The 15,584-nt window shown below is 47.7% G+C and overlaps 2 protein-coding genes across 8 annotated transcripts in view; one reads left to right on the top strand and one right to left on the bottom strand.

Moving 5' to 3' along the window:
• The window catches only part of CEP85L (centrosomal protein 85 like), a 106,276-nt gene that overhangs the window by 30,410 nt on the left and 60,282 nt on the right, over window positions 1-15,584 (bottom strand). The window lies entirely within an intron of this gene.
• Window positions 5,021-14,345, top strand: PLN (phospholamban). Of its 2 annotated transcripts, none has more exons than XM_069974920.1 (2): window positions 5,021-5,148; window positions 8,757-9,276. In XM_069974920.1, the coding sequence occupies exons 1-2, from the start codon at window positions 5,107-5,109 to the stop codon at window positions 9,030-9,032; spliced, it is 318 nt and encodes a 105-aa protein (XP_069831021.1). In that variant the 5' UTR covers window positions 5,021-5,106; the 3' UTR covers window positions 9,033-9,276. The 2 variants fall into 2 exon arrangements, 1 of the variants encoding a protein (XP_069831021.1); XR_011363639.1 differs by lacking the exon at window positions 8,757-9,276 and adding an exon at window positions 13,698-14,345 and having other exon boundaries at window positions 5,023-5,148.

Here is a 15,584-nt window from a genome sequence, read left to right as displayed (position 1 = left end):
TGCTGCCGATGCTCCTATTCAACGGAGCGACGCCAGCAGATCGCTGCTATATCAGTCGCTTGTTTTTCAACATGTTGAAAAACAAGCGACTGCAACGATCAGCCGACATGAACGATGTCGGCTGATCATTGCACTCTATTCCACCGGACGATTATCGTCCGTAGCGGCCGATATCGGCCGAATACGAACGATCATCGTTCCGTGGAATAGGGCCTTTACTCACCAAGTCCCTCTGAGTATTTTGAGCCGTCTCATGTCTTTCTAGCTGCTGCCATTCCTGGGTTACAAGTTTTTCTAAAAGTCTATCTATAACCTGGATAGGAAACTTCATTTCCCATCATGCTTTCCCGATTGGTCTGTCTGTGTACTCACCCCCTTAGCTTTCTTTCCTGCCCACTGCTGTCATTACTATTGCACAGTAAACACAGGGCAGGTTTTTTTCACTGATTTTGCATCACATCACCCCAATACGTATTCCATACTAGCTGATGATGTAGCAGAGCTGTACGGTGTAGCTATGTGCTGCATACCGAGCATCTGTTTATCAGGGGTGTGGGGGGGTGTGGTGTAGGTTTAGATCTCTGCTTGCTGACTGTGAATGAAAATATTCTAGTTCCATCCAGACTCTAAGAACATCTATAACACTTACAATATACAGAGCTGTGACACAAAGACAGATATATGCCTGCATTCACGGACAGCAAGCAGAGATAGAACTATAACTTTTTAATTTTACAGAAACCTAGGCTCAGGGACACATGTAAGTCTATGGAAGCAGCACAGGTGCATGGAGATGATGCAGATAATGTCTCATTGGGGTCAGTTTACCAAGTCAATAGACAAGCTAGCCTGGCCCCCAGAGAGGAGATCACATGTCCTGTGGTCACAAAGGGAGGGGGGGGGAGAGAGGGAGCTGAGCGTGGTCCGAGAGGATTTCAGACAACAAGAGTCGATAAGAATGAGAAAAAAAAAGGGAAAGGATGCAAAATAGGTTATACATGTATATTAGACATAGGGTGGTATTGGGAAGGAAGATTGTTTAGAATATTGTTTTGTTACCCAGATAACCCCTTTAAGAATTTTGGTTTAATGTAGGGTCATTAAAGGGATAACCACAGGTACCAAGCTTACATCACTCATGAAAGTGGCCCTTGTGTGTATATATAAGACAGGGAAAGTATATATTAAAAGCAAATGTACCGTCAGGTACATTTTTTTTTTCTTCACATTAGCCATTTGGAAACGGTGCAGGGATCCCAGTGGTGTGGTCAGTCCTCTCATGCACCGGCCCTTCCCCCTTGTGACGTGGCTCTATTGATTCTAAAGGGGGGGTGAACTGCTGCACGGGAAAAGAACGGTGATGAGCACAGGAACCTGGCAGCGTTTCCAAAAAATAAGGACTGCGCCACCAGCATCCCCACGTCGGTGCCAAACGTCTAATGTATTTAAAAAAAAAAAGAAAAACAATGGACTTGATGGTACATTTGCTTTAAGACCATCCCTGTTCAGTGCTGCGGAATATATGCTGCAACAATAAAAGCTCCAAAAAATAATGTACTATACCAGTGCTTCTCAATTCCAGTACTGAGGCCTCACCAACAGGTCATGTTTTGAGGATATCCCATACAAAGGACACCTGTGATAATACCTGATGCACTGAGGATAATTATATCACCTGTGAAATACTAAGGAAATCCTAACAAAACGACCTGTTGGTGAGGCCTGAGGACTGGAATTGAGAAGCACTGTACTATACAATACCTGTCACAACATTTCTATACATTTATCTGTACCTGTTTTTTTTTCTTCAAAAAATCAACAGGGGATGTGGTTGCAAGCAGTTTTACGATATACTAGCTTTTTTTTCTATGTTTAAATAAACATTATACATATGGCAAAACTGTGGTCCATGCTCCTTCTTTGCTGATATTTGGTCACTGTGCAGTCACAAAGGTTTTGGTGCTGTGACAGGAGAGCTGACCATAGAATGCAAGCACCCCCAGGATTCTCTGCTACTGAATGTGGAAACGCAGCAGCTCTACACATGCACGGTGAAGGGGGACACCTAGTGCCCATATATATTATGTTGATCTATAGAAAATTTTAATAAGAAATAAAGAGACTATATTGCAGTACTGTTTGTAATCACAAGACATTAATTTCTTTAAAAAAAAAAAAAAAATCAGCAACAGTGCCTTCTTAAGAGTGTTCATAACCTCACTGTAGAAGGAATAAAGGCTAAAGTGTATTCAATCATAGACAGATTAATAAATAAAGTTGTATAAAAAGCCCCGGGCAGGGCTGTATACAGAGCCCAGAGCAGCGCTGTATACAGAACCCAGTGCAGCGCTGTATACAGAGCCCGGGGCAGCGCTGTATACAGAACCCAGGGCAGCGCTATATACAGAACCAAGGGCAGCACTGCATACAGAGCCCAGGAAGGGCAGGGCTGTATACAGAGTCCTGAGTACTGTATCCAGAGTCCAGGGCAGTGCTGTATACAGAGCCCAGGGTGGGCAGGGCTGTATACAGAGCCCAGAACAGCACTGTATACAGAGCCCAGGGTGGGCAGGGCTGTATACAGAGCCCAGGGCAGCGCTGTATACAGAGCCCAGGGCAGCGCTGTATACAGAGCCCAGGGCAGCGCTGTATACAGAGCCCAGGGCAGCGCTGTATACAGAGCCCAGGGCAGCGCTGTATACAGAGCCCAGGGCAGCGCTGTATACAGAGCCCAGGGCAGCGCTGTATACAGAGCCCAGGGCAGCGCTGTATACAGAGCCCAGGGCAGCGCTGTATACAGAGCCCAGGGCAGCGCTGTATACAGAGCCCAGGGCAGCGCTGTATACAGAGCCCAGGGCAGCGCTGTATACAGAGCCCAGGGCAGCGCTGTATACAGAGCCCAGGGCAGCGCTGTATACAGAGCCCAGGGCAGCGCTGTATACAGAGCCCAGGGCAGCGCTGTATACAGAGCCCAGGGCAGCGCTGTATACAGAGCCCAGGGCAGCGCTGTATACAGAGCCCAGGGCAGCGCTGTATACAGAGCCCAGGGCAGCGCTGTATACAGAGCCCAGGGCAGCGCTGTATACAGAGCCCAGGGCAGCGCTGTATACAGAGCCCAGGGCAGCGCTGTATACAGAGCCCAGGGCAGCGCTGTATAAAGAGCCCAGGGCAGCGCTGTATACAGAGCCCAGGGCAGCGCTGTATAAAGAGCCCAGGGCAGCGCTGTATACAGAGCCCAGGGCAGCGCTGTATACAGAGCCCAGGGCAGCGCTGTATACAGAGCCCAGGGCAGCGCTGTATACAGAGCCCAGGGCAGCGCTGTATACAGAGCCCAGGGCAGCGCTGTATACAGAGCCCAGGGCAGCGCTGTATACAGAGCCCAGGGCAGCGCTGTATACAGAGCCCAGGGCAGCGCTGTATACAGAGCCCAGGAAGGGCAGGGCTGTATACAGAGTCCTGAGTACTGTATCCAGAGCCCAGGGCAGTGCTGTATACAGAGCCCAGGGTGGGCAGGGCTGTATACAGAGCCCAGAACAGCACTGCATACTGAGCCTAGGGAGGGCAGGGCTGTATCCAGAGTCCAGGGCAGCGCTGTATACAGAGCCCAGGGCAGCGCTGTATACAGAGCCCAGGGCAGCGCTGTATACAGAGCCCAGGGCAGCGCTGTATACAGAGCCCAGGGCAGCGCTGTATACAGAGCCCAGGGCAGCGCTGTATACAGAGCCCAGGGCAGCGCTGTATACAGAGCCCAGGGCAGCGCTGTATACAGAGCCCAGGGCAGCGCTGTATACAGAGCCCAGGGCAGCGCTGTATACAGAGCCCAGGGCAGCGCTGTATACAGAGCCCAGGGCAGCGCTGTATACAGAGCCCAGGGCAGCGCTGTATACAGAGCCCAGGGCAGCGCTGTATACAGAGCCCAGGGCAGCGCTGTATACAGAGCCCAGGGCAGCGCTGTATACAGAGCCCAGGGCAGCGCTGTATACAGAGCCCAGGGCAGCGCTGTATACAGAGCCCAGGGCAGCGCTGTATACAGAGCCCAGGGCAGCGCTGTATACAGAGCCCAGGGCAGCGCTGTATACAGAGCCCAGGGCAGCGCTGTATACAGAGCCCAGGGCAGCGCTGTATACAGAGCCCAGGGCAGCGCTGTATAAAGAGCCCAGGGCAGCGCTGTATACAGAGCCCAGGGCAGACCTGTATACAGAGCCCAGGGCAGACCTGTATACAGAGCCCAGGGCAGCGCTGTATACAGAGCCCAGGGCAGCGCTGTATACAGAGCCCAGGGCAGCGCTGTATACAGAGCCCAGGGCAGCGCTGTATACAGAGCCCAGGGCAGCGCTGTATACAGAGCCCAGGGCAGCGCTGTATACAGAGCCCAGGGCAGCGCTGTATACAGAGCCCAGGGCAGCGCTGTATACAGAGCCCAGGGCAGCGCTGTATACAGAGCCCAGGGCAGCGCTGTATAAAGAGCCCAGGGCAGCGCTGTATACAGAGCCCAGGGCAGCGCTGTATAAAGAGCCCAGGGCAGCGCTGTATACAGAGCCCAGGGCAGCGCTGTATACAGAGCCCAGGGCAGCGCTGTATACAGAGCCCAGGGCAGCGCTGTATACAGAGCCCAGGGCAGCGCTGTATACAGAGCCCAGGGCAGCGCTGTATACAGAGCCCAGGGCAGCGCTGTATACAGAGCCCAGGGCAGCGCTGTATACAGAGCCCAGGGCAGCGCTTTATACAGAGCCCAGGGCAGCACTGTATACAGAGTCCAGGGCAGCACTGTATACAGAGCCCAGGGCAGCGCTGTATACAGAGCCCAGGGCAGCGCTGTATACAGAGCCCAGGGCAGCACTGTATACAGAGCCCTGAGTGCTGTATACATGTATCATGCGGAGGCTTCACTGCTACAATGCATCAAATTGCTACAAATCCACCAGGGCAGCAGCAGCATTCCAGAGTGATGTCAATGGCCCGGCCTCTGAGAGTTCTGTTTTATACAGCCAGCCCCCTCTCCCTTCCTTCCACACCTCCTCAATTGTTCCCATAAACTGGGTGACAAACTTCAGATATTGCCACACGAGTCCAGGAAGGGAGGAATGAAGAGTTTCCTGCAGCTGCATGCATAGTGACCTGGAGCTTCTCCACCACCTCTGCTATAAGGTAAGGCTGTGTGCCCGGGGAGGGGGGGTCCTGTCCTCTATATGCCGGCCATTACCTCCACTATCACAGCTTCAGTACAATTCCTGTATATATGCGGCCAATTCCTGTATATATGCGGCCAGCCATTTCTGTATTCCTATAGATTACCAATAATGAAGGGCTGGAAAGCACATGACAAATAAAGCTCACGGGGGACCAGATTACAGTTATATAACACATAGCTTTACGGCAGATGGGCAGAAAATTCCTGACTAACAAGTTTGCAACCAGATAATTCTCTGGAGAGGATAAATTCCCCAAATCTGTCAGCGAGCGGGCTGAGCGGTGACATGCAGCGTTCTCTCTCATGAGAAAGAATGGCGCAGGAGTCCTACTGGAGCTCATCTAATGTGGATTCTGCTTTTTCTATCAATAGTTTTGCACAAGGTCCTGAAAATCTGGAGCTCGCAAAGCTAGCCAACAGAACGCCCGCAATTAGCCACTACAGCTCGCCCGCAGATAGCCACCAGAGCTCCCGCAGCTAGTCACCAGAGCTCACCCACAGATAGCCAGCACAGCTCACCCGCAGCTAGTCACCAGAGCTCACCCACAGCTAGCCACCAGAGCTCACCCGCAGCTAGCCACCAGAGCTCACCCACAGATAGCCAGCACAGCTCGTCCGCAGCTAGTCACCAGAGCTCACCCGCAGCTAGCCACCAGAGCTCATCCGCAGCTAGCCACCAGAGCTCACCCGCAGCTAGCCACCAGAGCTCACCCGCAGCTAGCCACCAGAGCTCACCCGCAGCTACTCACTAGCGCTCGCCTGCAGCTAGCCACCAGAGCTCGCCCGCAGCTAGCCACCACAGCTTGCCCACAGCTAGCCACCAGAGCTCCACCACAGCTAGCTACCAGAGCTCGCCCGCAACTAGCCAGCAGAGCTCCCACAACTAGTCACCACAGCTTGCCCGCAGCTAGTCATAGTAAATCTTGTTAAGGATATTTCCATTCACTTACAGCAAGCACATATACGGAAAAGAATAACAAAAAGAAGCAAAAGGCTGTTTGTGGACATGATCACTAAACTTTATTTAGGTGGAAGGACCTGGAGGAGCCAGACTAGTCTGCAGAATAGTATATAGTGATGTTACATAGTATATAGTAAGGGAAGGGGTGGGGGCTCCCGGCGGTTACCTTCATCAGGGTGTGGAGGTTGTAGCGCACAGCGGCCACTTCCTCAGAGCTCCTCGTCTGGTGAAGAGGAAATGGGGGAAATTCCACGGAGATCTAGAGAACGCTAGTAAACTGCTGGCATGTACTTCCTGGGAACTGTGAGACTCCTTCTATTCCCAGACAAGGGTCAGTCCACAACACTATACAGAAATACATGGATGAAACATCCCACTATACACATCAGCCACTGCTATTAATAGCCGCTAATGCAATGAGCCATTGTTTACCAGGAATAACAGTAGGAGTCCCGCCAAGCCTCCTCACCTGCACCGCAGCCAGAACAACAAAGGGCTCAAGGATTTCCATGTATTTTTAACTGTGTGACCTTCTCAAAATCTCCTTTTATCCAGAACTCGCTCATGTGGCTTTAGGGAGCACAAACACCACAGTGAGATCTATGGGATTAGTGATGATGGCAGACTTATGGCAGGCCAGGACTAGCCGTACAGCCGCCCGCTCTACGTGGGATTAGACAACAAGATATCAGGTTAAACGATAATATTCATGGAGGAAACCTGCTATGCCAAATGGAAATATTTCTTATACACAATACAGTATTAACACTTATTGTATGTATGTCCACGGCCGATCAGTCTTCTTTGCTGTGAACACAGAGACGTGTAATATGTAACCCAGACAGGAGTCTATATGCTTCTGGTTTATGTCTCTGTCTGAGAATCCGCTATAGAGCCAAGAGAAAGCTGAAGCACTACAGTGCCCGGACTGAGGGCATGTGCTCCGCAGCCTAATATGGACTAGAGACTAGGCTATACTTCATATGTAACAATGAGAACAGATCAGGACAATCCACGACTAGGCACTACATCATAGCTGCAATAAATCTGCAGCCCTCAATGATGTGGAGGAGAATGTAAAGTATGCCTGGTATATATAGTACATATATGGCTGAATCCTCCATGACCACGTCTGACAGCTCGCAGTTGCATGCTTTACAGCCCGGCTATCATTAAAGAGGCATGGTCACCTTTTTCTTTTTTTTTAATAAAATCAGCAAGGGTTGCAATATACTCGCTTTTCAGAAATCAATAATTGTACTGAAAAAGTAATTTCCCTTACACACACCCTTAAGAAGAAGCAGGATTTCTGTGTCCATTATGGTCTATGGAGAGGGGAGGGGACGAGGGGGATGAGTGAGCACGGAGAGAAGAAAAGAAAGGCAGTCCTGCAAATCACTACATCCTGCAATCTTATATCGCCAAGCTCCCACATAAACCTAAGAATCCTGGGAATCCAGTGTTTTATGTGCCCAGGCAGTCTCCAACCTGCATGGGCTGTTTCTCTCCTCTTCCTGTTCACTCATCCCCCTCAGCCCCTCACCCCTGCATAGTTTATAATATATATAGTTTATAATGGACTCAAACCCATATTCACTTTGCTTCTCTGTAATGAACACAGCTTTGCCTAATAATACACAGATAAGGGGGGGGGGGGGCACAGTACAAAAAGATACTTTTTTGCCTAATAAAACAGAGTTTATTAAAATTGCTTGTACTAATGATTTCTGGAAAAAAAATTAAATGACAGTTACATTTAAAATTTTCTAACAGTATACATATGGCCACTAGGTGTCTTCCTTCCTGTCAAACTATGGTCCGTGCTCCCTCCGTGATAATATTTAGTCTATTCTCTGTATAAAAAAAAAACTAAACAAAACACAGGAAGTCCCAATCCTTTGTGCAGTCACAGACATGGCTTGGGATTGATTGAAAGCCATCCCTGAGCATGCACGGAGTAAGACAAATCCTGACTGTGCATGTCAACAGCTGCTGCGCATTCACATTCAGTAGCAGAAAATCCTGGGGGTGCTTGCATTGTATGGTCAGCTCTCCTGTCTCACAGCACAAAAACCTCTGTAACCACACAGTGACATTACACTGAATTCTTACATAACAAAGAGGGTTGTCTCCTGGTAGGCTACAGAGCTGATAATATTATAAGAAAAAGTTAATATAATTAGCCTAATTTTTTTACCCTCAGTTGATAAACAAGTCTCTTTCCTTGTGTAAGAGTAAAGGGCTGGGACTTGGGAGGGAGCATGGACCACAGTTTGGTTGTATAGAAAACTTGAGTTTATTGCAAAACTGCTTGTGATCACAACCCAGTGATGTCTGAAAAAAAGAAAAAAAAAATCATGACAGGTACGCTTTACTCCATAGGCACTGACTAGCATTAATACGGTTAAAGGAGAAATGACTTGGTAAGGCTAGCCATACCATAAGCATTCACAACGCTAACCAGCCATACAGACTCCGTCCACATGATAAGAGTTTGCACAATGGGTTTGGATGACAATAAGAAATGGCATTTATTCATCTGCATGATTCCCGTTCACAATGAGTTTTCTAACGTTCACTCTCCTGCTCTTTCATCTTCACCAGACTCTCTCTAAAGTCAGGGAGAAGACTCCTTGTCACCCCGGCGTACGGGAAGCCCTCTGTCTCTTTCTGCACCTCTTCTATAACCCATCACCTGCACTTCTCTGTCCTTCTGTAGCCATGGATAAGGTCCAGCACATAACCCGATCCGCAATGAGGAGAGCCTCAAATATTGAGGTCAACCCGCAGACCCGCCAAAATCTACAGGAACTCTTTGTCAATTTCTCCCTGATTCTCATCTGTCTTCTTCTCATCTGTATCATTGTGATGCTCCTCTGAGGGTCTTCAGTGCTGTAGATACCCCACCAGACAGACTAAACTGCCCCGTGAAGCTCCACCATGTGATCTCACCACCCAGCGCCACTCCTGGCCGTCTATGCAGCGTCATCTATTCTTGTACATTGATATTTATATTACTGCGCAATAAACCATAACCTCTCCTTGCTGCCTATGTAATACAGCTGTGCGGATTCCTGTGTGCCCCCCATGCCGTGTTAAATAAAAGTGTGAGCCCACCACAGAATGACACCTCTGACTTTAGATATGCTGTAAAGTAAATGCACATCTGGATTTGCCAGCATTTCTTGGAAAAGAGTGTGCGTGTGTGTGTCTGTGTGTGTGTGTGTGTGTGTGTGTCTGTCTGTCTACATTGGTGAAATTGCACAAAAAAAAAAAGGAGAAAAAAAAATTCATTAATAGGGGGACTCTAAAAAGATTTTTCAAATCAACTGGTACCAGAAAGTTATATGGATTTGTTAATTACATTTATTTAAATATCAGTTCCTGACCAGGTGGCAGCAAAGAGCACTGTGTTATACTGGAAAGATACCACTTCATGTAGAGCATACAGCAGCTGATAAGTACTGGAAGGCTTGAGATTTTAAATAGAGATGAGCGAACCGGGTTCGGTTTGAGTCCATCCGAACCTGATCGTTCGGCATTTGATTAGCGGGGGCTGCTGAACTTGGATAAAGCTCTAAGGTTGTCTGGAAAACGTGGATACAGCCAATGACTATATCCATGTTTTCCACATAGCCTTAGGGCTTTATCCAACTTCAGCAGCCACCGCTAATCAAATGCCGAAAGTTCGGGTTCAGATAGACTCGAGCATGCTCCAGGTTCGCTCATCTCTAATTTTAAAATAGAAGTAAAGTTACAAATCTGTACAACTTTCTGACACCAGCTGATCTTTAAAAAAAATTTGTCTCTGGAGTTCTACTTTAAAGAAGCAGTTTACATAAAAATATTATTGGCCCCCCCCCCCTCCCTAGTAGGCGCTGGCGCGTATACTCACCGCAGCTGATCGGTGTCCCACGCGCGGCTTTGTTCTGGTCCCACGCCGCCGTTTAAATCTGGCGCACACTCACATCCTCCTCTGCTGTGACTCCTCTTCTCTGTCCTGTGATTATACGTCGGATCTTACACACTTCCATGCATACTCTACGGAACGCGTGACTTCCGACATTCAATTACAAGGCAGAGAAGAGGAGTCAATGCAAAAGCTTAAGTGAGCGCGCGCTGGATTTGAACAGCGCTGCGGGACCGGAACGAAGCCGCACCGCAGGACACCGATCAGCTGCGGAGAGTATACGTTCCAGCTCCTACCGGGGGGGCCAATAATATTTTTTTGTGAACTGCTTCTTTAACACCAGACAACTCTATGGGCGATCGCCTTAGGGTACGTTCACACGTACCGGATCCGTAGCGTATTTTCTGTTGCGGATCCGCAGCAGATTTCATCTAAATAACTGAACACAGCATCAAATCTGCTGCGGATCCTGTAGGTGTGAACGCACCCTTAAGGGGAAACAAATGAATAGGTATAACACTTTCACTGTTTTGCTGGATTAAGGCCAGGATTCAATCTGCATCGGAGCTCTGTTCAGGGGGCTCCGTCACAGACTCCATATAAAAGCTGCGAGCTGTATTCTGTCCAGTCTATTCCTGGTGAGCAGACACCAGACGAGAGCCCAACATACCACATTATAGTTAATGGGTTCTCTCTGGATCTGTTGGTGTCCGTTGTGCAACAGACTGTCCAGCTCTGTTTTTCGGCCACCAGCATTTGATACAGATAATAATGAGTCCTTAGGGGTCATCCACACGTTCTGCGAATACGTCTCGTGCGTGGACAGTCTGCTATAGACCGGATGTACAGACCTCCTGGCACCATGTATTAGTAGGAGACTGCAGCTAGATCTTTGCAGTACTGTACTTACACAGAACAGTAAAGATTTGAAGAGTTTTCAAGCTTCCGGCATCATAACGATACATGATACTGGGAGTGCTGACAATCCGTTCCATTGCACACCGTCCATATACAGAACATGTTCATAGAGATTTACACTTCAGAACGGAGACAAGATTTCCGTGCTCTCACTAGTCCCTGCGAGCAGCCTCCATTGTGCTCAGTCATTTCTAACATACCCCCTTGCTGACATAGTGCTGGTGTATGTGCACTGTGTTAGTACAGTGATTTACACAGTACACTTCTACAGGGGGGATGTGATTGGGGGGGGGGGTCTCTAATGCAAAATGTTATGTGAACAGACCCCAAAGAAACAGTAGGGCAGCATGAAAAGAGTTACCCTACACACTGAACAGGCCCATGCTATGCTGGGGGACAATTTAAAGGGAATCTGTCAGCTGTAGTTCAGGTTCCAAACTGCAGACACTGCTAGACTGCTATTAGGTCACATAGAGACACATGGTACCTTTCATATATCCGTCTGTGCTTCCAGAATGTAGAGAAATGCTTTTATTCTATAGTAAAAAAAGAGTCAAAGAGGCTTTCCTGAGCTCCTGAAGTGCAGCAAGCTGTAACACCTCCTTATTCCTCCTCTCATACCTGCTCCTGCTTGATACTCAGCTTCCAAGTGTCAATAAAGCAGGGAGGGGGAGAGAGGGGACATTCCAGCTTGCAGCCATTCAGGAGCTTGGAAAAGCCTCTTTGTACTGCAGAATAAAAGCATTTTTCTATATCCTGGAAGCACAGCTGTATATATGAAAGGTACCACGTGTCTCTTTGTCCTAACAGCAGGTGCACAGTCTGTGTGTGTGTCTCTCTCTCTCTCTCTCTAGCACAGACAACAGGCTAAGCCCCCCTTCCTGTGTTCAGTCTTGTAGGGACTGCTACTAGAGACAGATTTCCCCTAACAACAGACAGTGGACCATAGATTCCATAGATTCACATAATCCCCAAGATTTTAGTGGTGTTTTTTTTTTCAATGGAGGGAAGCGGTTTGACACAACAGTTACCAGTTTAAAATCCAATCCACAAGTAACAACACTTTTGTCTTGTAAATGGGATCTTAAGGAGTCCTGAAACACTCATGCTTTTATCCGAGGTTTACCCTTTGCAGAAAGCAGGATTTGCAGAACTTCTTTGTTAAAGCAAAGCTGTCAGCAGGTTTTTGGTGTACAAACTAAAGGCCCTTTAACACGGGCCGATTATCACTAACAATGGTTCCTAGAAAGCCAATGAACGGGCCATGTAAAAAGTGCCAGCCGACAAGCGAGCAAAAGTCCGCTTAGTGGCCGATTTGATCTTTTGTGCGGCTGGTAATATCGCCATTATCGGCCACACGTCTCTGTGTAGATGCTGATCGTATCAGTCCGTCTAAAAGTATGATTCGTTTATACACCAAAAACCTGCTGACAGGTCCCCTTCAAGCAACAGTTTTAGAGGCAAGAAAAAGACGGCTCACATTTATATTAGCACCATACGCCATCCCATTTGTTAGGAGTATTATAGTAACAAAGAGAATGAAAATGTTCTCAGTGTAAAAGTTCACAGCGCATAATATTGTCTAAGTGCCATGGTAACTCGCCGATGAACGCCATCCAGAAAGTGAGGGGGGGGGGGGGGGGACAAAGCGGGACTTCAGCTTCAGCCCACTGCAGAGTTCTGTAAGCAGGCCGCATAGCTGGGGGATTATTTTTAGTCTAAGGATCTGCCGAGCAAAACAGGGAAATAAAATGTATGTATATCAGCCCAGGACACAAATGGTCAAACCCTTCTATCCTCCATGCCAGACCCCATCTTGTCACTAAGCCCCCAACAATGGGTGGCAGGAAAAAGCACTGACCAGGATGTCATGGACATTTCCAACATTACCAGGTTTGTAGCATGGAGGTGATTTCCTAGAGAATCAAGGGGGGTTGTGATCACATCAGTTTTGCAATATAGTCTTTTTTTAATGGTTTCTATGTTTAAATCAATGTTATACATATGACCACTAGGTGTCTCACTTCCTGTCAAACTGGTTTCCATGCTCCCTCCGTGATGATATTTGATCTTTTTTTTTTTTAACAGAGAAAAGAGACCAAACACAGGAGGTCCCAGTCCTTTGTGCACTCACATTATGCAGGTTGTATATAAACTGAGGGAAATTAACTTTTGCTAATTATATTATCAGCTCTGCAGCTTACCAGGAGACAGTGCTCTGTATAATGTCACTGTGTGGTTGCAGAGGTTTTGGTGCTGTGTGACAGGAGAGCTGACCATACAATGCGGGCATTCCCAGGATTCTCTGCTACTGAGTATGGATGTGAAGCAGCTGTACATATGCGCAGTAATGACTTGTACTGCTCAGTGCACACTCAGGAAGTCAATCAATACCAAGCCATGTCTGTGAGTGCACAAAGGACTGGGACCTGTGTTTTGTTTCGTTTTTTTGAACAGAGAAAAGACCAAATGTCAGTATTGCACACAGCTTGACAGGAAGCCATAGGAAGACACCTAGAGGCCGTATGTATTACGTTTATTTAAACGCAGAAAAATAAAGAGTGTATATTGCAAAACTGCTTGTGATCACAACCTTTGCTGATTTCTTTAAAAAAATATTAGTAGCCATTCCTGGACATGGTGAAAGTATTAGAGTATTCACATGCAATACAGACGCTCGATATAACAAAACTATGTGAAATTTATTTTCTTTCTAGACAAAGAAACTAAACTTCAAGAAAATCATAGGCAAAAAAAAAAAAGAAAGTGCTGAGGAGGGCAGAACACGATGGATCTCGCCAACAACAGAGGCCTCAACCTTCTCCTTAACTTTGTTCTGATCATCATGGTTCTCCTCCTTATGTTCATTCTGGTAAAGCTGCTGTAAGCGCCGGTGACTGGCCACCTTACCATGACCGGTCACACTCACCCAAGAGGGTATAACCCATATGGGACCTAAAGTATAAGTACAAGGACATTTCCTTCAGACGGCTCCTCATTGCTGACAACTGATGATCCTGGGCCATTAGGACACAATGAAATTCTGCATGGATATCATACATGACCATACACCATGGTCTGCCATGATGGAACTTGTGCCAGCACCAAGGATTGTCTATGATACCTATTCTACCTAATGGTCCAGATCATTGAGGAGCTTAGAAGAAAACCCTGGAAAGAACTGCTTGTATATATGAGCCGTCTCAATACTTTCCTGTAATAACCTTAGACCTAGGTATTCCTTCACAGGTTAGAGGGCACTAGTACTAAGGCATGGAGGGCAGCACTGATTTATAGACCGTTACTTGCACTTTTGTATCATTTCTTTCTGAATAAAGTTCTAATGTAAGAAGTATAAAATACAATGGAAATCTAGTTGATTATTTGTAGATCTAAATCCACCGGATCCAATTGCTATAACTGTTACATATGTACCCCATTATAGGAAGCACAAAGTTGATAAATCTCCCTCTGAGGACTTGAAAATAAAGAATCTGTTCAATGTGTTTCCAGCCATACAGCACATAGTCATGATCAGGCTGGCCTGAAGAATGTCTGCTTAAAGGGGTGTTCCGGAAAGGACCCTTTTTTTGGTAATGCCTGAAGAGGGGGTGGGTGAAAAAAATAACATCCACTTACCTCCCTGAGTCTTGCATGCGGGGGCCAGGGCAGGAGCCAGGGAGGTAAGTGCATATACCCCTTTAAATAAATTGTGTTAACTTGGTTTTTGGTGAAAGAAAAATACAGGACTCTCTGAAAACCTGCATGTGTGAATGTACCCTTATTGAGGCTTAAAAAGTCACTGTCGTTTCAAAAGACTTTTGACATGTCATAGAGATATATCAAAAGCTTTGATTGGTCCAAGTCTGAGTGTTCAGACCCGTACCGATCCGGAGAACGAGCCAGGAGAGGACCACATTAAGTGTCTGTGTCATGAGGGGAGTCAGGCTCCTAATGTAAGTGTCCTATTCCACGGGCCGAGGAGGGCCCGATCAACAATGTAAACGAGCGGCGTTCTGCTAGATCACCGCTCGTTTACTGGGCCTATTCCACGGCCCGATGATCATTGAGCGAGGGCTGCAGGGACACCGTTACCAATGTCCTTGCAGCATCATACATTACCTGTTCAGGCTTCTTCTCCGCACTGTCTTTATCCCCAGGTCCCGCGCTCTATCTTCAGAATGGCTGGTCAGCTGACAGGCTACCCTCAGCCAATCACAGGCCGCGGCGGTCCCGGCCTGTGATTGGCTGAGCACTCCGTCAGCTGACCGGCCATTCTGAAGAAAGAGCGCGCGGGACCCGGGGATGAAGACAGCGCGGAGAAGAAGCCTGAACAGGTAATGTATGCTGCTGCTGCTTGTCAAATCGTTGGTCGCCCGCCGCGCACCGCTATTCAACCGTAGCGATGCGCGGTGAGGGAACGATGATTTTAGGTCTGGCCCTAAATGAACGATCAGCCGATGACACGATCATCGGCTGATCGTTCTCTCTATTTCACCGAACGATAATCGGCCGAATAGGGCCAAATGGGGCCGATCCGGCCGATTATCGTTACTGTGGAATAGGGCCCTAAGTCTAAGGAGTCTGTATGGCACAAAGCTGGG

This window comes from Dendropsophus ebraccatus, chromosome 6 (genome assembly GCF_027789765.1).
Source record: "Dendropsophus ebraccatus isolate aDenEbr1 chromosome 6, aDenEbr1.pat, whole genome shotgun sequence".
NCBI classification, from domain to species: domain Eukaryota; kingdom Metazoa; phylum Chordata; class Amphibia; order Anura; family Hylidae; genus Dendropsophus; species Dendropsophus ebraccatus.
The sequence above is the reverse complement of the archived record's forward strand: the minus strand, read 5'-3'. Positions and strand labels throughout refer to the sequence as shown.

Coding starts and splice junctions, on each gene's coding strand:
- PLN (XM_069974920.1), top strand. CDS start 5,107: ATGCATAGTGACCTGGAGCTTCTCCACCACCTCTGCTATAAG. Junction 5,149..8,756: donor TCCACCACCTCTGCTATAAG/GTAAGGCTGTGT, acceptor CATCTTCACCAG/ACTCTCTCTAAAGTCAGGGA.